At 49.6% G+C, this 21686-nt stretch overlaps 3 protein-coding genes across 3 annotated transcripts in view; 2 read left to right on the top strand and 1 right to left on the bottom strand.

Moving 5' to 3' along the window:
* Ube2l6 (ubiquitin conjugating enzyme E2 L6) overlaps nt 1-927 on the top strand; it is a 9170-nt gene extending 8243 nt beyond the window's left edge. The window contains exon 4 of the mRNA XM_005346675.3: nt 296-927. Within this exon, the coding sequence (XP_005346732.1) occupies nt 296-447 (152 nt within the window). The 3' untranslated portion in view covers nt 448-927. The remainder of the gene's footprint in view (nt 1-295) is intronic.
* Nucleotides 928-2031: 1104 nt separating this feature from the next.
* On the bottom strand, nt 2032-7976 carry Smtnl1 (smoothelin like 1). Its single transcript, XM_005346677.1, has 7 exons — nt 7350-7976; nt 6001-6133; nt 5847-5898; nt 4862-5017; nt 4537-4651; nt 4221-4372; nt 2032-2176 (listed from the first exon to the last, which is right to left on the bottom strand). Exons 1-7 carry the CDS (start codon nt 7974-7976, stop codon nt 2032-2034), a joined length of 1380 nt encoding a protein of 459 aa, XP_005346734.1.
* Nucleotides 7977-17580: 9604 nt separating this feature from the next.
* Timm10 (translocase of inner mitochondrial membrane 10) lies at nt 17581-20931 on the top strand. Its single transcript, XM_005346678.3, has 3 exons — nt 17581-17691; nt 18052-18164; nt 20505-20931. Exons 2-3 carry the CDS (start codon nt 18094-18096, stop codon nt 20704-20706), a joined length of 273 nt encoding a protein of 90 aa, XP_005346735.1. The 5' UTR covers nt 17581-17691; nt 18052-18093; the 3' UTR covers nt 20707-20931.
* The last annotated feature ends 755 nt before the right edge of the window (nt 20932-21686 follow it).

Here is a 21686-nt window from a genome sequence, read left to right on the forward strand (position 1 = left end):
CCCTGATCTGAGTGCCTACAGCTGCTCTGAGCACGAGACCTTCAGGAGTTCCTGATGGCAGGAGAGTGGTTTCTGGTGGGTTTGGCTGGGGCGTGGCTGTCTCTATATAATCTGCCCCTGAACACAATAAAGGGGGCATTCTTGGGGAATTCAAGGGTGACCCGTGTCTCTGTCTCTCTGTCTGTGTGCGTCTGTGTATTTTAACCTCCAGCCCCTTGCCCGAAGCTCTGTAACTGGGTGCCAGCTCCCATGCTCCTCCTTGGCACTGACCCCCCTCTCTGTTCTCTCTCCCCAGTCTTGGAGGCCCTCATTGTGTTGGTGGGTAAACCCAATCCAGAAGAGCCTGTGCGGTTGGACCTTGCCGAGCTCCTGACCCAGAACCCAGAGATGTTCAAGAGAAACGCAGAAGAGTTTACCCTTAAGTTTGGAGAGGACAGGCCCTCTTAGCTCTCCTTCTCAGGCCTCTCTGCCTAGATCTTCTGCTTAGTGGGTGTGTATCAGGACTGGCACCAGAGGCCCATCCTCTGATCACAATGAATAAATGTGCCTAGTGTGTGTGTGTGGGGGGGGAGGCCTGTGTGGGGTGTGCTCCTTCCCCAAGTCATTTGGTGATAGAGGTGCCATTCCCACACGCTTGGCTGCTCCCAAAGCCAGTGCAAGTTAGGTCCGCACAGTTTCGGGCCTGCTTTCCCATTCTCCATCTGGCAGAAACCTGAATGCCTCAGGGCCCAGGCACCAAGGAAGAAGGAAGACAGGACCATGGCTAGAAGGCTGGGCACACAGAAGGAGCCAAATTCACTGCTGAGTGATTGGAATCAGCCATGCTTGTTCTAGGCATGCCCCGACTTAAGTGTTAATCATTTTGTTTTTGCGCTGGTGAATCTCAAAATGAAGAATTTAAACTCCATCCAGGAATCAGACTTCAGGGTTCTAGACAGCTTGCTCTCTGACTGGCTACGTTTCTGGGGGCTAGGCCTCAAGAAGGGGTTTATGTACCTCTAACCTCTAGTCCAGGGAGCTCCACAAAATGTCTGGGCTTGTCTGCCATTGACTTCACAGATGAATCCCAGAGTTCAGCTAAGTTTTCCAGGAGAGGAAAGGTTTTTTTTTTTTTTTAAAAAAGGTTTTGTTGCATCTTCATTTTGAGTGTTTGTGTACGGTGGGTGAGCACACCAAGGCCTGGGAACAGAGGTACAAGAACAATTCTTGGGAGAGAGTTTTCTCCTTCACTATGTAGGTCCTGAGGATTCAACCAAGGCCACCCATCTGGCTTGGTGGCCTGTACCTTTTGCCTTCTGAGCTGCTTGGGTTAAATGTTTCATTAGAAGGAGGGCTGGCTGGGGAACTGATAAAGAGTGTGACCCTGCTTCTAATGGCTATTGTCCACACACGATCAGGAATGCTGGCCCTGAGTGGACCATCCTCAGGACGCCTTCCAATGGACGTCTGTCAATCAGCAGAGACCACATTTCTTCCTATAGCCTGGGCAGCCTGTCTGATTTCCCCTCGCTGGTGCTAGGGAATGAACCCACAGCTTCATAGATGCCAGACCAGTGCTCTCTCACCCACCGAGTTCAATACAGTGGAGTTAAAACAAGGCAAAACTTCAGACACACTGGGAGGGATTTGTTTCATTTGAAAACCATGAGTAAGAATTGCTGTCCATCTCGAGAGCGCCACTTACTGGCCGGCTGCGGCAGCCCAGTTGGGTGAGATTTCTAGAGATGGTCTACTTCCTGTCTAGAAATCCCCCCACTGTGGGGGAGAAGTGGAGAGGGTGGGGGGGGGGACATGGGAAACTGCCACCCACAGCTCCAAATGCAGGCTTCTTTTTATTTTTGGCCACTGCCTATTGCACACACGTGTGGCTCGTTGGGGTGCGGGGAGCATCAAGGAACGAGAGGAACTTTACAAAAGCACTTTTAATGACACCGGGACTGGTGCCACCTGCGTGAAGCACCTCAGAAGCACCTCAAGGCTATGGCTGTCGGCTGTCTCACCCTGCTTCCTCCACCCGCGTGGCTTTGCCCTTCATTTCTTTTTCGTCTTCACCAGCCCTTTCTGCACGAGGCTACGGTACAGCTCCTGGATGTAGGTGTAGACACACTTGGAGTCGGGCACGGCCAGCCGCACCATGTCATCCACTTCCAGCAGCTGGGCACAGTCAGCTAGTTTCCTGAGGAGAGGGCAGAAGGAGGGGCATAGGGTCAAAGGTGAAGAGGGAGCCCAGGAGATGGGTCCAGGCAAGTGAAGGCCACTGAGTCAGCCAACCCAGTGTGAGTGGAGTGTGGTACCTGAGATCCCTGCAGGGGACCTATAATTTCGATGGGCCTGGGTCTCCAGATCCTCATGTTTCCTAGTCTGTATTCTCTTCCTCCTTGAACATGAGCACAGCTGCGCTCTGGATTAGGGACAGAACATGAGTCCTCCCTAGAGTGCTGGCTGGCAGCAACCATAACAGCTCCCATCAATGAGATCACCTATTTTGTAAGCACCTACTGTGTGCTAACAGTCTTCTGTTTGTCAGCCAAAACTCTGCCCTCACGGGGCCAACAGTAACCAAGCCCACAAAGCAGAAGCTGTATCCGATCGGCGAGAGACACTACGGAGAAGGAGAGAGCAGAAAAGGGCCATTCCACACTAAAGAGGACCCCCAATCGTTTTTAATAGGGTGCTCCATAGCAGTCGACAGAGAACATTTGTATGACTGCTCGCTGTGTGTCCAGATGGCAGGTGACCCAGCAAGTCCTCATTTTCTAACATCTCGGCTGCATTTGGAGGCTACTTGATAGCCCTGGCTCTGCTGGGGCTGATAAGCCTGGCTAATCACGGCTGGGGCCTCCCTGCCCGGTGCCAGGTGTCTTATCGGGTGACCCCGGGAGACGGTCTCGGTTACTCCTCTTTATCTCTAACAAGCAGAGGAGGAACTGAGCTCAGAGGGTTTGGTGCTTTGCCCAAGGTGAAAGAGTGTAACAGCTGAGAGTGTGGTACCTGAGGTCCCTGCAGGGAACCTATAATTTCAATGGGCCTGGGTCTCCATACCCTAACGTTTTCTAGTCTGTATTATCTTCCTACCCCACCCTCTGCACAACCCTGTCTCCACCAGTGACTCAGAAGTTTCTTTCTGGGTCATTTCCCAGGTTGGAGGTAGGAGCTTGAAGGTGGCAGGAACCCCAACCCCTTTTTGCCACTCTGGCAACCATGCTTGTTTGGTTGGTTAGTTGGTTGGTTTTGTCTTAAGATAGGCTCTCACTGCATATCCCAGATGGGTCTGGAACTTGAGGTCCTCTTGCCTCCACCTCCTGAGTGCGGGGAATAGAGCCATGTGTCCCCACACCCCTTGTTCAAAGTCTTATCTTTGACCCAGTTTCCCCCTTCAGTCTCACTCTTCCTTACACTGCCCTTGGCGTGTGGCTATGCGAGCCTCAGCAATAACACCCCTCCAGGACCCAAAGTGAATGGTGATTATCATGGTACCCTATCATTCATTATAATGATAGCAATGCAGTCAGGAGCTTTTGAAGGGCTTGCTGTGGGTTTGGCTCTGTTACGGGGTCCAGGAACTTAATTATGTTACCGAGTTCTTATCTCTGTACAAGGGGGAAACAGCATAGGATGTGGGGGACCTTGGGCATGTCCAAGGTTACACAGAGTTAAAATCTGACCCCATGTCCAAAACCAGAAGGTCTACCTGTCTTCTCTCCTTTATTCTGCTTCAATTTTGAATTTTCTGTGAATGTGTGTGTTGGTGTGCCCATGTGTGTAGGGTGATGCACCTCAGGAGCCACCCACCAAGCTATCTGAGTCTTAGTCTCTCTCACCAATTAGACTAGTACAGTCAACAGGTTCCAGAGATCTGCCTGTCTAGGGCACACTTGGCATTTTACACAGGTCCTGGGGTGGAACTCAGGTCCTCTAGGTTGTACAGCAAGCATTTTACCAACTGAAATATCTCCCGGCCTTTGAATGTTCTTCAGGGCACCTGTCGCTGCCTGTCATTATATGTTAGCTGCATGTATGTTCTTAGGACCCGTCTCTTCATTTAGAACAGAAGCCACAATGGAGCATAGTTTTCTTTGTTTGAGCCATTGACCTAAAGGTGCTTTTAAAACCCCTTAGATACTAGGTTGATTACCCGCACGCATCCTGTGTGCCCCCCTGGATCCCTCTGAGGCCACCCACTTCCCTCCCGACTCTGCCTTCCCAGGACTGGGGCTTACTCCGCAGTCGAGAAGGCTAGCGTGAAGTTGTGCCGGCGCTTTGCTGGGTCCAGCTCTGCATAGTCGAAGGCGTCTGGGAAAAACTTGTGGATGAGGGCGCAGAAGGCCATGCCGCTGCTCCAGCTGGAGGAGAAGTTCTGGATGTCCACGTGCTGAGATAGATGGACAGGGAACGAAAGACCTAAGCGACCCTGGGCCGGAGGGCCTGGGCTTTGCCTCTCCCATCCTTTGGAATCTGGACCCTCAGATTCTCCGCCACACATTTGTCCTGGGGAAAAGTGTCCCTGCCCCTTCTGTATCCCCAGCCCTTGCCCACCTCATAGTTTCTCGTCATGGCCCGGCACCACTCCAAAAGCATGTTCTTAACACCACCAATGGCTGCCCCGGCTGCCTTTGTGTTCCGGAACAGTGCAGTGGGGCCTGAGGCTGCCCTGTGAGGGGAAGAGCGGGATACCATAAACAGTCCTTTGTGGGGAATCTCAGGCTACAGGTGATGGTTTCTGCTGGTCCCCAGGCCTCCCTCTCTCCATTAGCCCCCATCCATAGATCCCAGGGAAAATCTCAGTCCACCCTGGCTCCTGGTTTGCATCCAGATCCCAGGGAAAATCTCAGTCCACCCTGGCTCCTGGTTTGCATCCTACCCGCCGAACTTGTCCACGATGGCCTTGCGATTCTGTGCGCGGGGTCCCCGGGGCCGAGTAGGGGCCGACACCCTGCGTTCTGGTGCTCTCTCCTTCTTTTCCACCGAGGGTGGGGGTTCCGTGGGGCTCTGGGGCACATCACTGGGCGAAGACTCACTACATGGAGAGGTCGCAGGAGCACAAACGGGGAGTAAATCAACACCACCGAGTCCAGAGCAGCTCTGGGGGGTGGGTGGGGGTTGGAGGCTTGCTGGCTGATGGGGCAGAGGTCTCTGCTATGGACAGACCTGTGCTGAACTGGTACACACACTCATCCTGTGCCTAGCACTGGATGGGTCAAGAAGCAATGAGCAGACTCAGGCTAATTTGGGGGAGCTTGTGGTCTATCAAGCCCACATGGAACAGAACTAGAGTACGCCTGGGCTCTGATCTGAGTTTGGAGCCTTGCTTTGTTCTTAATTCCTGTGTGATCTTGGGACTGTCCCCTTACTTCTCTGAACCTCGGCTTTCCCGTCTGTAAAATGGGGACAAGGAAGAGACTGGGTGCCGTGGGAGAACAAGCCTGGCTGTAGCACTTCCTGGACGTCAGGGGCTTTCTGCTCACACATCACTGGAGCTACAATAGCCCTGGGATGTCCTTACAACTGTCATGTTCCCTTCACAGATGAGAAGAGGCTTAGTGACACAGCCAAGGTCACATGATTGGTAAGTGGCAGAGCCCTCATCCAAACTCAGGCTTTCTGGTCATTCTTATAGCTAACACTGAGAGAGCTGAAGTCATGGGGCCTGAAGAGGCTTCAGCCATAGAACAGGAGGTAGACCAGATGTCTCCCATGCCTCTCACTCTTTGTTTCCTGGGATCTGTCTGGGATACAAGGCTGAGGGCCAGGAATTCTGGAATATCTGGAAATCAGGTTCTGGGGAGGCCCAGAGAGAAGTGGCAGCAGGAGATACGAGGGGTCAGAGTTCTGGGGCTTGGCATTACCTGGCCGAAGGACTGGTCTCTCCAGATGCTGTGGAATCTGGACCCAAGCCATCTGGAGGGACAGAACAGAGCAGGAGGAAGCTGAGGCTCTGTCATGGGCTCCCTGCAGCTCTTTCCTCAAGTCAGCCGTGTGGCATGCTGGGATCTCCCTTACCTGGGCTGAGGCTGGGTCCCTCGTCTGTGGGGCTCTCAGGCCACTCCTCGGGGGAGCTGGGAATCACCGCTGCTCTCTCTTCTGATTCTTTCTCCTTTCCCTGCTCCTGCTCATCCATGGGACACCCCGGCTCCTGGGATGAACGGGATCTGTGTGGGCAGCTACCCAAGGCTTTCTAAGGACTTCAGAAAGATTTGGAAGGCAGTCTGAGCCACAGTTACCTTCCCCCAGTCCCACTCCCAGGGTCTTGGTACCTGCTGGAGGAAGACTGTGCTTTTCCGAGTTATTGTTTGGATAGAAAGCGGCCACATCCTCTACTGAGAGGTACTTGTGTCATGAGGGTGCTAACCTCACCAATAGACTATCACATTGGCAACAAGTTCATAATTGAATGAGTTATTACAGGAGGTAGGGACCTAGTGAGAGGATCTATCCACGAGGGGTGTGCTTTTGAAGGGCATATCTTTCAAGTGATGCATGTATGTTTGTGATGTGTTTGTGTATGTGTGTGTGAATGCATTTATGTGTGTGAGTATGGGCACAGACATGCCACAGTGTGTGTGTGTATGCATTTGTGTGTGTGAGTATGGCCACAGGCATGCCACAGTGTGTGTGTGTGTGTGTGTAAATGAGTTTACGTGTGTGAATATGGGCACACACAAGCCACAGTGTGTGCATGCACATGCGTGCATAGATCAGAGGAGAACCTCAGGTGTAATCCTTTTTTTCTCTTCTTTGAGACAAGTTCTCTTTGTTCTTGGGCTGTGCATAATAGGATTCTCCTGTCTTTGCCTCCCATCAGGCACCCTGGGATTTCAGATGTGTGCCCCTGTGCCTGGCTCGTCCATGCGTTCTGAGGATTTGAACCCAGGTGCTTCTTCTCGCTTAGCAGGAGTTTTTACCCAAGGAACCATCTCCCCAGCAAGGGGAATATCTTATGATTTGAGATTTCTTCTCCCTGTCTCCTGTTCCTTGACTGCCATGGGGAAAACAGTTTTTCTCTATCCTGGTGCCCTTTCTCCGTCTTTCTGCCTTAGCATAGACCTCAAAGCAATGAAGCCAGGACTGAAACCTCTGAAACCATGAGCCAAAATAATCCCCCCTCTTTAAATAGATTTGCTTGGGTGTTTTGTAGTAGTAACAACAACAACAACAACACCCCAGATGAACAAGGGAATCAGGGAGGCTTTAATTCCAGGGGAGAGGAGACTCGAAACCCTCGTTCATCCCTGCTCACCTGCAGCTCCTTTGCAGGGGAGAGGAGACTTGAAACCCTCGTTCATCCCTGCTCACCTGCAGCTCCTTTGCAGGGGAGAGGAGACTTGAAACCCTCGTTCATCCCTGCTCACCTGCAGCTCCTTTGCGTCACTTCCGGTCTGTGTCCCATCAGCTGCCTCACGTTCAGCGTTGGCCTGGTCTTTTACATCAGCCTTCTGCTGAGATTCCGTCTCAGCCTTTTCAACGGTAGCCTCTGCCTCAACACCCTCCTTGGGTTCAGGCTTGACTTTATCATTCACATCCGATTTGTCCTTAGCGTCCAGATCGGCCTCATTTCCATCAGCTTTCTGCGCCTCCGAGGTCGGCGTGGTCTCCTCTTTCCCTTTAACCTCGCTGGGTTCCGGTGTTGTCTCTTCTTTCTTGCCAGCCTCTCCCTCAGAAGTCGTGGTGGTCTCTTCCTTCCCGCCCTCCTCCTCTGCAAGCTCAGCCTTGGCTCCCTCCTTCCCACTGGCCTCCTCCTGCGCGTCTGCCCTGAGCTCATTGGATCCGTTTCCATCCTCTGGGCGCCGCCCTGACACCGTACCCTCAGATGTGGCTTCACACTGCTGTCCTGCCTCACCTGGAGACCCTTCTTGCACACTTGTCCCAGCTGTGCCTTCAGCCACCTCCTCTGTAGTGTTTTCTGGCGGCCCAAGATTCCCAGCAGTTGGAGAGACAGTGGTCCTGTCCTCAGAGGGACTCCCTTCTGTCTGTTCCATGTCTAAAAAGGAAAGACATGAAGACTTGGTCACAGGCCGCCAGGCGTGAGATGCAGACCTTGCCCTCTGAGTGCGCTGGCTCAGGAGTCAGAAATCTGTTGTCCTGTTTCCCTTCCTAGTTGGGCATGATACCACATACCCATGCTCCCTGTGGTAACATAAAGCATACAGATCTTTTGCTAAAGTGGGGCCATATTGACTTGATATTGGATGGTTTTTATCCAATACCCTTCCTTAGGCTATGGTTTTATTATTATTATTATTATTATTTTGAGGCAGGGTCTCATGTAGCCCAGGTTGGTCTCAAACTTGCTTTTTAGTAGAGGATTTCCCTGAACTCCTGATCCCACTGCCTCTGTCTCCTGAGTGCTGGAACTACAGGCTCACACCACTACACTTGACCATTATTATTATTATTATCATCATTATTATTGTTGTTATTAATCATCAAACCTAGGGCTTCATGCATGCAAGCCGTCACTTTACCACCAAATGAAGCGTCCAGGCTCACATACTGCCTTTTCAATGATTTTGCCTCGTTTTGATGAGCACAGTGAGGTGGTCACAATTTTTTGCCCTCGTTCCGGAATAAGGGAGGAACAATCGCTGCTCACCGCCTAGAGCCTAAAGCAGACCAGCCTATAGAACTGAACAACCCTGCTTCGCTTCCATGACATGGATTCTCAGTTACCTTCTATTTCTGGTGAGTGATATTGAGCTTCTATCTCCAGCAATGATCTGAAATGTCTTTTATAAATGCATTATTGGATTTAAAAATAACCTAATTCAAAACAAGACGGGCATCACGGACATTTGAGCAAAGCAAGTACAGACGTCAAATCACAGAGGTGCTGTAAAAACACTCGAGACTCACAGCCCCCGGGCAGGCTCGTTTCTGAACCTCCGTGGTTCTTGAGAAAGTCAATGAGAAGAGTTTGCTCTGGTGAGAGACTAGAATCACACCCTCCCTGGTCTGCAAAGCTGGCCTCCACCTGCTCTTGGGTATATGTGGAGAAGATGCTCCCTTAACTTGGAGATTCCTTTTTGAGTCTGTATAGTTTTGGTGCTGGGGATAGGGCCAATTCCTTTACTACCTGCTCTTGTCAGGGGGTCTGTTTACAAGGAAAACAGCTCCCAGATAGGGTTCAGGGCATGACTCAGACCATAAGAAAAGCGACGCTCCTGTCACTGGCTAAAAATACCGCCTGCTCTTGGCAGTACTTTCTTTCTCGGTGAGAGCACCTAGGACACCTTGGTAAACTGGGACAGAGCTCAGGCGGCATGAAGACAGCCACCCACCTCAGTCTTCTGTTCCTCCAGACAAAAGTCCTGGGGTCTCTGGGTTTGGTGCCCTCCACTTTCTAGGAAGCAGACGAAATTTGGTAAAGATACGAAGACCGCCCACCACCATAGCCCCTTGGTGGTGCAGCAGCTCCAGCCATATCTTCTAGCAAGAGGGGAAAGTGCCTGTGTCGCAGCATGCAAGGGTGATGGCCAGGAGGTTGTGGCATAGGGACCCCAGCATTCCTGTCACTCAGCTCATTCCCTCTGAATCCCAGCTTCAGGGCAGAGTTTCTAGATGATAGTCTGTGGAGGCGTGGCACAAACGAAAGGGATAGGCTCACTGGCAGAGTGCTTTCCTGAAACGTACAAAACCCTAAACTCAACCTCCAACATGGTATAAACTGGGTGTAGTGTACATGCCTATAAACCTAGCATCTGTGAGGCAGGAGGGGGAGGGTCAGTCTCAGTCCATGATGAGCCTGAGGCCAGCTGAAGAAAGGAAAGAAGGAAGGAAGGAGAGGAGAGAAAGGAAGGAAGGAAGGAAGGAAGGAAGGAAGGAAGGGAAGAAAGGAAAGAAAGGAGGGAAGGGAAAGAAGGAAGGAAGGGAAGAAAGGAAGGGAAGGAAGAAAGGAAGGAAGGGAAGGAAGGAAGGAAGGAAGAGAGGGAAGGGAAAGAATGAAGGAAGGAAGGGAAATGAAGGAAGGAAAGAAGAAAAAAGAAAGACAAAACAAAGGTTCTCTTGACAGTGGGAGGAAGATGTATGTATTCACTGACCAAGGTTGTTCCAAATATAGCCAGCTTTTCACTCTCCTAGAGAGATACAGCATCATTAGCACTTAAGGAGGTATCAGGTGTCACTGAGTTAAAAAAAAAAACAAAAAACTAAAAACATAGCCCCAAAATCATTGAATTCACCTTTCCCTAAGCCTACCTGTCCATGGGTTTTCTCTTTGCCCTCTTTTCTTACTGGAATGCCTTCCATGAGGCAGTCCTATTGATCCCTTTGACAAAACCAAGCTCAAGATCTGAATGAGCCACACACCCTCTTCTCTTTCTGTTCTTTGCCCTTGTGGGGAAGGTGGCATGCGCCAGTGGTGAACAGCATTGTGGTCCTGTGATGGGAGGATGCCAGCTCCCACCGCTCACTGTGTGATGCTTGCTCCGCCTTTTCGTTTCTCTGGATAGAAATAGAAATATCCACCCACCTGTATGGATGGTGGAAGGCTCAGGCCACTAGCACGTGGGCAGGACTTGGAAGGAGAGCCCTTAGCCCATAGTTTGCCCGCTGAAGATTGACTGTGCCATTCCTGGGCCAGGGTGATGATCTGACCTGGTCCCCAGGGCATTACGGATGACACAGACAGAGAGAACTGAAGTCAGTAAGATGACAGCAAAACCTTTTTATGCCTCCAAGTGAGGCATATTTGGCTAAGACATGGCTGATTGCTTCAACCACCTATCCCTGTAGCTGCAGGCTACACATTTGAGGTGGAGGGAGGAGACGGTATGCATGGGAACACGCACACACCTCAGCTACTTTGCCAGTTCATCACCTCCGCTTTGCCCTCTAGGCTTGTCATAAATAGGAAGAGAAAACCTGAATACTGAGGAGCAGGATAGCACCCTGCCCCAGCACTCACGATTCTGCCCCCACTTTACAGAGTACGCTGAAGCACTCTGTTTTACTTTAGTTCCTTGACTGACCCCTCGGAAGGGGTGACTAGCCCCATTTTATACTTTAGGGGTCTGGCTTAGGGATTATGGTTCTTGGGACTAACGTCATCAGAGAATTAAATAGGCCAAACCATATCTAGAACCTAGGTCTCCGGAGTCCAGGGTTAGCGCACGTGTTGAAGATACTTTCCCCACTAGATCCTCAGCCCAGTGCAGAAGAGTAGTCCCCACACCTGGGGGGAGGAGCCACTGAATAAGTAGAGTTCCCCTCAGGGCATACTAGATGCGCTTCATTTCCCAGCTTTACTCCTGACTCCTCCTTCCCTGTTCCCCCGAACCCCAACCGTTATCCTTATCTTGTGTCCAGTTCAGCTCTTTGGTTCAGCTCCCCCAGACCAGAAGGAAAACCCAAGTTCTGAGCCTTGAACAGTGTGAGAGATGCTGGCTATTTCTGTGATGCCTCTATCTCCCACTGCCGCCTAGTCCCTCTCCCGGTAGCTCTGAGGCCCCTACCTTACCACCTCAGCCCTTTCTCAGAGAGGCTATTGCATCCTAAGCCCCCGAGACCTCTACCTGTCCTGCTAAGCCCTTTTCATAAATGGCTGCTTGCAGGCTACTCTGTGCCCAACCTCAAGCTTCCCGACTCCTTTAGGCAGCTAAAAACAGTTGATAGAGTCGAGAGGATAAAGAAGCAGCTTGAATTTCTCATTGTAGGATCCCCATTAGAAGATCCGGCTCTTGGATGGAAGAGGAGGGGCTGGAAGATACGGGATTAATAAGAAAGGGGCCCAGGGCTTTTCCTACCTGTGGGGTTCTGCCTGCAGCTTAGGAGCTCCTGCCTCGTTCTAGCTGAGTGGCCTCACTCTGACCATCCTTTAAGTTCTGGAGGCTTTGAGCCCCCAGCTCGTAGTCCCGCCTCCTTGCTTTCACCCCCCCCCCCCCCCAAGGCTTGGGCTTCGGGAAGAGCATTGTTTACTGCCCTGTTGGTACAACACTTTCTCTTAGACTAGTAGGCTCAAATTTCCCCTGAAGATCTGACAGGTGGCGCCTTTCAATCATGCGCGTCCCTCTGGCCCAACCCTAACAGCATCTCTTCTGTGATCACCTTCCTTCCTGAACGGCTCTGGCCCTGGAGACCCTGACAAGCAACAGCCTGTTTAGAACACAGTCTCTGGTCGCCTTCTGGACTCCCTCAGCCCCTTGCCGCCAGGCTTCCTCTAATTGCCTCCTTTACTCCTGCCCAGACAGAGCAGCTGCTGAGTGGTAGGCTCAGGAGGTGGCAAATGAGGCAGCTGCCAACAGTGGGCTTGCACCGGACTAGGAAGCTTGAAAGGGGAGGGGCCAAGAAGAGAGAGGAATGGAGAGAGCCAATGAAACACTGGTTTTTAGCATATATAGCATAGATAACTCATTGGTTCTGTTTTTTTAAAATATTTATTTATTAAGTATACAATATTCTGTCTGCATATATGCCTGCAGGCTAGAAGAGGGCACCAGATCTCATTACAGATTGTGAGCCACCATGTGGTTGCTGGGAATTGAACTCAGGACCTTTGGAAGAGCAGGCAATGCTCTTTACTGCTGAGCCATCTCGCCAGTCCCTCATTGGTTCTGTTTTGAGCAGGATTGTTGGTACATGATCAGCTCTGAATATGTGTGTGTGTGTGTGTGTGTGTGTGTGTGTGCGCGCGCGCTGAATTGAAATTTTGCTCAGAAAAACAAAACAAATCCTTATCCTGGCTGTGTGTCCCACAACTTAAAGAGGGTACCATTTGGAGAGTGTGGGCTCCTCCAACTCCTGTCCCCCAGCCCCTTCCACTCAGCCACACTGGCTTGCTTCCTGTTCCTTAAATAAATCCAACCAGCACTTTCAGGACTCAGGACTGGGTTTTCCTTCTGCTCTTTGTGAGACGGGCTCCTTCCCAGTGTTCTGGACCCAGCTCAAATTTCTTTCCCTCAGCGAGGTCCTCCGTGATTGTCAAGCTCTCGCCATCACTCCTGCCTGCTTATGTACTTCATAATATTCACTGGAATCAGAAATTGCATTCTTAGCCAGGTATGGTGGTGCACACCTTTAATCCCAGCACCCAGGAGCCAGAGGCAGGCGGATCTCTGTGAGTTTGAGGCCAGCCTGGTCTACAGAGTGAGTTCCAGAACAGCTTGAGTTGCATAGAAAAATCTTGTCTTGAAAAAAAAAAACCCAAAACCAAACCAAATCAAACCAAACCAAGCCAAAACATTCTTACTCAGGCATGGTGGGTACACTTTAATCCAATGCTTAGTAGGCAGAGGTAGGTCATCTCTGAGTTTGAGGCTAGCCTGTCTACAGAATGAGTTCCAGCACAGTCAGGACTACACAGAGAAACTCTGTCTTGATAAATAATAATAAATTTCATTCTTAGGGTTGGAGAAATAGTTCGTTGTTGAAGAGCATAGCACTTGCTGTTCTTACGGAGTACCCAGTATGCAGTTCAGTTCTCAGCACCCACATAATGGCTCACAACCCTCCGGAATTCCAGTTTCAGGGGATCCAATGTCCTTATCTGACCTCCAAAGGCATACATGCAGTGCAGATCTTTAACATTTATTGTGAATCTCCTCTCCTCTGTAAAGACAGGGAATCAATTTTCCATGCTCACAGATATAGACCTAGAGTTTCACCTGGGTCTTATTAGGCTCTTGATAGATACATGTTGAATTAGGGAGCCAATCAAGGAAAACAGAAAAAAGAAAATAAGCTGGGGTCAGTGTCTGGGATGATAGGAAAGAGAGGTTATTGCATGAATCCAGGTTTGGGGAACCGATGTTCAAAAGTGTAACATCTGTCCCTACTACGTCTCCTTTATCCATCCAAACATTATCTGCCAAAGACAGATGAATTCTTCCACATTTCTCTGGCTTGATGGTTTTTTTTTCTTACCTTAACTTATTTCTTGTCCTGCTGTCACAAGATAATAAAAACAACAAAACCCAGAAGATTGTGGCATCAGTCATCACAACTTCTCTCAGGTAGTCCTTTCGTTCTTTGAGGCAGTGGCTAGCGATCACCAAGTAAATGCTGGAGACAACGAAATTGGACATGAAAGAAAATATCTAGCAGAAGATAACTTTAGTGTAGGGAGATAGTAATTGCATTAAAACAAGTAAAATGTGTGATATATTGGATGTGACAGGTTCTGTAAAACAAGGTGAGTCAGGACAAATAATTGATAGAGTTTTGTGTTTTTGCTTTGTTTCTTAGGGAGGAGAATATATAGGATAGGGCAAATGATACAGGAATGAAGATCTCACGTAAGTTTGGGACTGAAGTCTGTGACAGGGAGGGCCACCAGCATCCCTGGCAAATAGAATAGTAACTAGGAAGACGAGGATATGATTTATGTGCATGATGAAAAGAGAGGATGTCGGCTGGGGAAAGTCCTGGGGCAGGAGAGCAGCCAGAGAGAAGAGGAAGAAGAGGAGGCAGATCGTGTGGGATTTGTACTAGCTCGCACTGGTGATCTACTTAATAGGACCCAGAAGCATCCAGAAGATAAACCTCTAGCATGTCCACAAGCTAATTTGGTATTGGGTTAACCGAGGTGGGAGAGCCATCTGAAAGTCTGTAGCAACTTCGCTTGGACGGGAATAGCTGGCTGGATATAAAATAACGTGAGTTGAGTATCAGCGTCCTTCTCTCTGTCTGTCTTGACTGTGGTCATTGATGTGACGAGCTGCTGCCCATTCCTGCCACAATGGAAGGTTTCTCCTGAACTGAAAGCCGAGGTCAACCCTTCCTCCTTTAGGCTGCTGTTCTCAGGTAACAGATCACACCACGGAGAAAAATAATACAAGACCTTACAAGCTATTGAGCAGACTTTGACTTTTGCTCTGTGATTAGGAACCACTGCAGTATTTAGGGGGTGAGTGATGCGATCTAATTTTAGTTTTTGACATCACTCTGGCTGCTCTTTTTAACAGTCAGACATGAAGTATCGGCAGGAGAGGGGAGGGCAGCCCTAGAGGTGGGGGGGCTGACTTGGTGATTCGGTACAGTTTGTGGTGACCTGGGCCAGAGAATCATCAGTAGAGGCAAGGAAAAGGGATGAGGAACAGCCGTAGAAGGGACAGCAGTGAAATCTGGGTATATTTCACCTCCTCTCGTCTCCTGCTCCTCTCAGGACATTCAGGGAGCCATCTATCTTTGTGTTCTCTGAGTTTCTTATGGGTGACAGGTCCCAATAAGATCCTGAATTCCTTTCTTTGGGGCTGGAGTCCCATCCAAGAAAGTAATGTCCCAGAGTGAGTGGCAAATACGGAAACTTTCTATGATGATTGGAACGTACTGAAGAATATATTCTAGAGATGAATACATTCTAGACTTCTTCTGTGTGATACAGCGCACATAAATAGCACTACTATACTGTACAAGTAAATATCATATGTTAAATGTTCTAATTACAATTAAAAAGACGCTTCTGAGAGTTTCCAGAGAAAATATTTGCAATAAGGCTGGGGAAATGGCTTGCAATAGTAACGTCCTGAGTTAAGATCTCCAGGACCCATGTAACAGCAGACGTGCTAGGATGGGTCCCCAATCCAGGACTCCTACAGTGAGTCAGGAGGGAGCTTTCAGGCCAGCCAGGCAGGCACAGGCAGCAACAAACACAGGAGCCCTTGTGTCAAACACAGTGGAAGTTAAGGATGAAAACCTGAGGTTATCCTCTGACCTCCACACACAGAAACAGAAAGAGAACTAATTTTTAAAATCTGCAATAGATTGCATTAAGAAACAAGCAGGCTGTTGAGATAGGTTGGTGGGTGACGGTGCTTATCATGATGCCTGACAACTTTGGTTTGATGACTCTGGACCCATGTGGTGGTGTTAGGGTCCTCGAGAAGTCACACAAAAGACCACTAGACACGTATGCAATCAGCAAGAGTGTTTATTCTCTCGAGAGTAAAGATTCCAGCATGCTGGGGCCGCACATCAAACCCAAAGGGTAAATGGTGACCATGAGAGGAGCACGCAGGTTCCTTTTAAGCACTGCTCAGGTACTTTCAGAGACAGGTTATCTCAAACGTAATTGGCTTAGCAAGCATCGGTTACATTAGTATGTTCCTGATTGGCCATGGTTATAGTTTTACCATTTGGGGGGCATTCTTGGGCAAGGCAGGGTATGTTTTAGGGAGATTATAGGAACTGTCCTTTTTGGTCATTGTACTGAGATACTGTGGGACTGGCTCAGGCCTGGTGTGTGTTATCTTGTCTCTGGGTGCGTGCCATCTCTCTTTTCCTTTTAGGAAACCGAAACTCGGGCTCAGTTGTAAAACGGGGCAAGTTCAGACCTTTCAGCGGAAGGACAGAGTCAACACCCACACGTTGTCCTTTGACTTCAAGACGTGCCCATGGCCTGTGCTTTTATGAATAAATTTGAAAGTTTAAAATTACACCAAATGAGAGGTTTAGTTTAGGGGTGGGGTGGGGGGGCTTGTTTAGAACGCATGAGACCCTGGATTCAACCTTCAGCACTGCCAAAGAGAGACAGAAAAATAAAATCACTGTTAGCTGAAGATGTGGAAACAGCACTTCGGAAAAAAAAGACTTCATTGTTAAAGACAACAAGAGATTAAGAAAACACATTCTGGTGATAGCTGTATTGATGCTCATTAGACTGTGTTTTCTTTTCCTTCCTTTTTAAAAACACTGTTTTTAAACGCTTTTATTAGAAATTCTGAGAGCTAATTCTCCCTCTCCCAGAGTCTACCAATTGCCCACAACTCATCATCTAGGAGTGGGGCAGTGTTTGTGCCTGCACCCCGTTATCGTGATTTTCAGACTTTTCTGTGTGTTGTAGATGTGTCCTAATAAAAGTATTTTTAAAAGATTAAAAACCAATGTTTTCATTATTATTTATTTGTATTGTTCATGTATATATGTGTGTGTATATAATAGAGAAGTACAATAAAACACGTTCTAGGGCTGGGAAAACAGCTCAGCTGGTAGAATTCTTGCCTATATTGCATGTGGTCCTAGGTTAAATCAGGCACAGTGGCGCACATCTGTAACCCAGTACTAGTGAGGTAGAGGCAGGAGGATCATAAGTTGTAGTTCATCTTCGGCCACACAGCAAATTAGAGCGTACCCTGGGTTGAGATCCTGTCTCAAAAAACAAAAAAAAACAAAACAAAACAAAAAAAAACAACCAAGCGATCAAAAAACTCTGTACATGTTTCTTCTTCTGCGAGCAGCAATCTTGTATCCTTCTCTCTCCAACCCCACCAGTTAAGGGTGCACACCCAGCTCGTTTGTTTTCTAATATCTGGGTCCTGCTCCCGGCGATTCTGATTTCACGGGTATGAATGAGGTAACGTCTGGGCATTGAGTTTTTTTTCTAAAAAGTGCTCCAGGTGGTGTGAGCATGCAAAACCGACGGGCTCCCTTGGAGAAAGAAGATCTGTCTGCGCTCAGGCGTGCGCTCCCTTTGTACACTGCAACCACGCGGAGACCTCCAGCGTTGCCGGCGCTCTGCCCCTCGCTCCAGCCTCGATGGTTCCTCGGAGTCCTCTCTAGGCCCCGGCGGTGGCTCCGTCTCTATGGTATCCGGCTTCTCAGCGGCGCCGGGTGGGCGTTTTCTTCCGGATCACAGAAGAATGTGGACTTCCCTCCCGGAAGTGACCCACGTGCTTCTCAGTTCCTAGCTGGGTTCCCGGCCGCTGCTCGCCGCTGACCCGAAGCTGGGGGCGCCGTGGGATCGGTGAGCGGCCGGAGGCGGGGGTGAGTGAGCCGCGGTGTCGGACCCCGGAGTGACTCCGATGATGTCTTCGCCGTGGCGGGTGCAGCCTCCGCGCCGGCTGCAGCAGCCTCGGTGGTGTTGAGGGTTGGATCCCCAGGGCCGCGCCGGCCAGGCCCACGGTTTCGGGTGTCCCGGGGCTGCCGCCGATCCTCTGGCCTCGGTTTCCGGCCCTGGGCTCTGCTGGTGACAGCCTGGGTGACCTTGAGCTGGCACCGTCCTCTGGCAGGGCCTCGCTTCCACTTCCGTTTGCTGGGGGCAATGGTCCTGGTCTGAAACCTGCAGCCCCCGGATGCTAGGGCGAAGCGGGAGGGGTCGGTGCTGACGATCGTGTCTGCTCCTAGGACTGAAGACCCGGAGGCCGTTCTCCACCGTGCTCGGCTGACATGGATCCGCTTAGAGCCCAGCAGCTGGCTGCAGAGCTGGAGGTGGAGATGATGGCCGACATGTACAACAGGTAATGAGAACCTCTCCACGATACACTTGTCTTGGAAATTGAGCCCGAGTCATCCTTACCGGGAGAAGGGCTTGCTACGAGTGCTTTCCCACCCCCCGCCTTCTGCCCCACCCTCCCCGTGTGCTTGGCTAGGGTAAATTAAGGTCACTTGGAAGGACTTGGCTATTGAGAGGGAGTAAAAGGGACGTGAAGGAGGATCTCCTGTCCAGTTTTAAAATCAACTAGTGTTAACCTTTTTTTTTTTAAAAAAAAATAACCCTCGGGAGGCAGAGGCAGGCGGATCTCTGTGAGTTCGAGACCAGTCTGGTCTACAGAGCTAGTTCCAGGACAGGCTCCAAAGCCACAGAGAAACCCTGTCTCGAAAAACCAAAACAAACAAACAAACAAACAAAAAAACCATTTAATTGAATTTGTTTCTGTATTTTGTGTTTGTTTATGGGCGCCAGCGTGCACACCACAACAGCGCTCTAGCGGAGGTCCGAGGAGTCCATCTTTCCTTCCACCAGGGGTCCCAGGGATTGGACTCAGTTCTGGCTTGGCAGCTAGTGACTTTGCCTTCTTAGCCGCCTGCACAGTCAGTTAGTGGTTAATACCATGTAGTAGCTAATATTCATTAAACTTTTTTTTTTTTTTTTTTTTTTTTTTTTGAGATGGGGTCTCTGGTGTAACCCTGGCTAGCCTGGATCATGCTGTGTGGACCAGGCTGAGCTTGAATTCACAGAGGTCACCAGCCTCTCCCTCTTGGGTGCTGGAGATTAAAGGTGTGCACATAGTCTTCATTGAACTTTAACTCCGTATCAGACACTTGCACAGCATTTTATATACATGGTCATTTTATAGTCTTTATTTGTTTTTATTTTACATGTATGGATATTTTGCTTGCATGTATGTATGTATGTATGTATGTATGTACACCGTGTGCCTGAAGAGGCCAAAGAGCCATTGGAACTGGAGTTACAGACAGTCGGGAGCTACCCTGTGGGTACTGACCAAACCCAGGTCTTCTGCGAGAGCAGTGAGTTCTCTTAACCACCGAACTGTCTCTCTAACCCCCCATTATCATTTTTTATCTTTAATATTAAATAACTCACTGGGTGAAGGGGCAATAACTTCCCTGGTAGCGTGCTTGTCTAGAATGCAGGACGCCCTTGTTTTGCTGTTGAAGTGGTGCTTGTAATCGCAGCGCCCAGAGGTGGAGCCAGAGAGTCAATAGTTCAAGGTCATCCTTGGCTACAAGTGAGTTTGAAACCAGTCTGGGATAAGGAACACCAGTTTTAAAAAAAGGAAAGAAAGTAAAATCAGTGGGTTAATTTTAATTTTATTAGTGCCATTTTAACATAGGGGAATTGAGGTATCAAGGGGCTTAGTAATGTCAGGGTTCAGGGTTGGAGAGATGGCTCAGCCGTTAAAGGCTAGGCTCACAACCAAAAATATAAGAGTAATGTCAGGGTTCGGAGCTGATGAGTTGAAGGTCAGAGCCAGTCCCTAGAGCTGACTTCGCAACTGTTGCTTGTAGCTGTTTGGCCAGTTTGGAAATAAACCCGTCACCTGCTGAGTATCTTTGGAGTTGTCTGGTAACTGATTGTATCGTCAGTTAAATGGGCATAATGACACTGCTCTGAAGGAGTTGCCAGTATTGAACATTAAAGCCGTTAGCATCAGGCATGCCCGACAGGAACCAGCGAGACACCTGCTGGTTGGAGTCAGCAGAAGCTCTTTTCATTGGTTGAGTTATCTTGGAGGCTACAAATTAGAATTCTTCTCTCCCCCACCCTAACCCTCCCCCCAAGACACAGTTTCTCTATCTTGCTCTGGCTGTCCTGGAACTCCTTCTGTAGACCAGGCTGGCCTTGAACTCAGAGCTCTGCCTGCCTCTGCCCAGTGCTGGGATTAAAGGTGTGTGCACCACCACTGCCTGGCTGGAATGGTTTTTAAAATGCAGACTGGAAATCAGACTACTTGGCTTTGTGTGATCCTTAGCAAATTACTGAGCACTTCTGTCTTAATGTCCTCATCTGTAAAGTGGGGGTTTGATCGTGCACGCCCCACTTAGCTGCTGTGAGGGTTAGTTACATAACAGTCTGTGTTAGCAGTTAGCACGATGCCTGGCACACAGCCAGCATCCAGCAAGTCTTTGCTCTTTAACTAGTCTTATACGTGACTCAAACAAGGTTCTTGGTCTGAAGAACCTTCTAAGGTGGCTGAAGTGAAAACAGGATTTCCACTGTTTTTGTGGGGGAGAGGGTGAGGCAAAATCAATACAGCGGGGTTGGAGTTGTTGAAGGTTCCTGGGACATCACAGAAAGGTGCTGATACAACCTTGTGCCTCTCTAATCTCAGGATGACCAATGCCTGCCACCGGAAGTGTGTGCCTCCCCACTACAAGGAAGCAGAGCTGTCCAAAGGCGAGTCTGTGTGCCTGGACCGATGTGTATCCAAGTACTTGGACATCCATGAGAGGATGGGCAAAAAGTTGACAGAGTTGTCAATGCAGGATGAAGAGCTGATGAAGAGGGTCCAGCAGAGCTCGGGGCCGGCGTGAGGCCCAGGCAGTGCACACCTGGTGCACCTTGCCATTTAATCTGATTAACGTGTCCCTAGTGGGTGTTTATGTGAAAACTGTCAGACTAGGCTCTCCAGAGCATCTCCAGGATCCCTGGATGTGGGAGGGCCCTCCTGGCTCAAGAGGGGAACTTGTCACGCTGGTTTGTGACTATGTACGTGTGTATATGTATATATCTGTATTAAAATAAATTTGTGCAAAGCAGTGTCTTTAGTATTTGGAGTAATGGCTCAGTTAAAGCATCCAGCAGTAGGCGGCATTTGATGCTCTGGGTCTTTCTGTGTGATTTGGGGTTGGGTTTTGTGTTAGGACCATAGACTGGTGAGGTTAATGGGTTTCTGTTCAGGATGTGCTGTTTGCTGTGCGGCCCTGAATGTAACAGATCTCTGGGCTTTAGCAGGTGACTCAGGTAGGAAGCTCTAGACATTTGATTTAATTTGATTTCAAGTGGAGGCAGGCAGTCATTTCTCCCCATGGCACACACTAAAGTGACATGGTTTAGAGGACGTGACAGTGGATGGATTTAGGAAGAAGTAGCCAGACTCTGCTCAGGATGGTGGTGTCAAGGCATGAGGCTGGCCGAGCGTCACGGAAAGTGGTCTGGATGACTCGCCGCCTGTGTCCATCTGATTCAGACCACTCCTCAGTCCCTTCCATGTCCTAGAGCGTCCACTCAGTCACACTGAAGGTCTGAGAGGAAACCGGCGCGGAGAGGCAGCCTGACTTGTGTCTGAGGGCCCTCGGAAGAGTGCAGCTCTCATGGTGTGGAGTAAAGGAGGCAGGGGCTTTGCTGAGCTTCCCAGTCCAAACAGGGCTTGGGTCTTGGCTGAGGTTTTCTAGCAGCGTGGCCCGAGAGTCATTTGGCTGCTTCAGTTACCCTAACTGTAAAAGTTTCAGTAATGTCCTACTGCCTCTGACAACTAATAAACGCTTAGAAAAGTATCTAAAATACACCAAGT

This window comes from Microtus ochrogaster, chromosome 4 (assembly GCF_000317375.1).
Source record: "Microtus ochrogaster isolate Prairie Vole_2 chromosome 4, MicOch1.0, whole genome shotgun sequence".
Lineage (NCBI taxonomy): Eukaryota > Metazoa > Chordata > Mammalia > Rodentia > Cricetidae > Microtus > Microtus ochrogaster.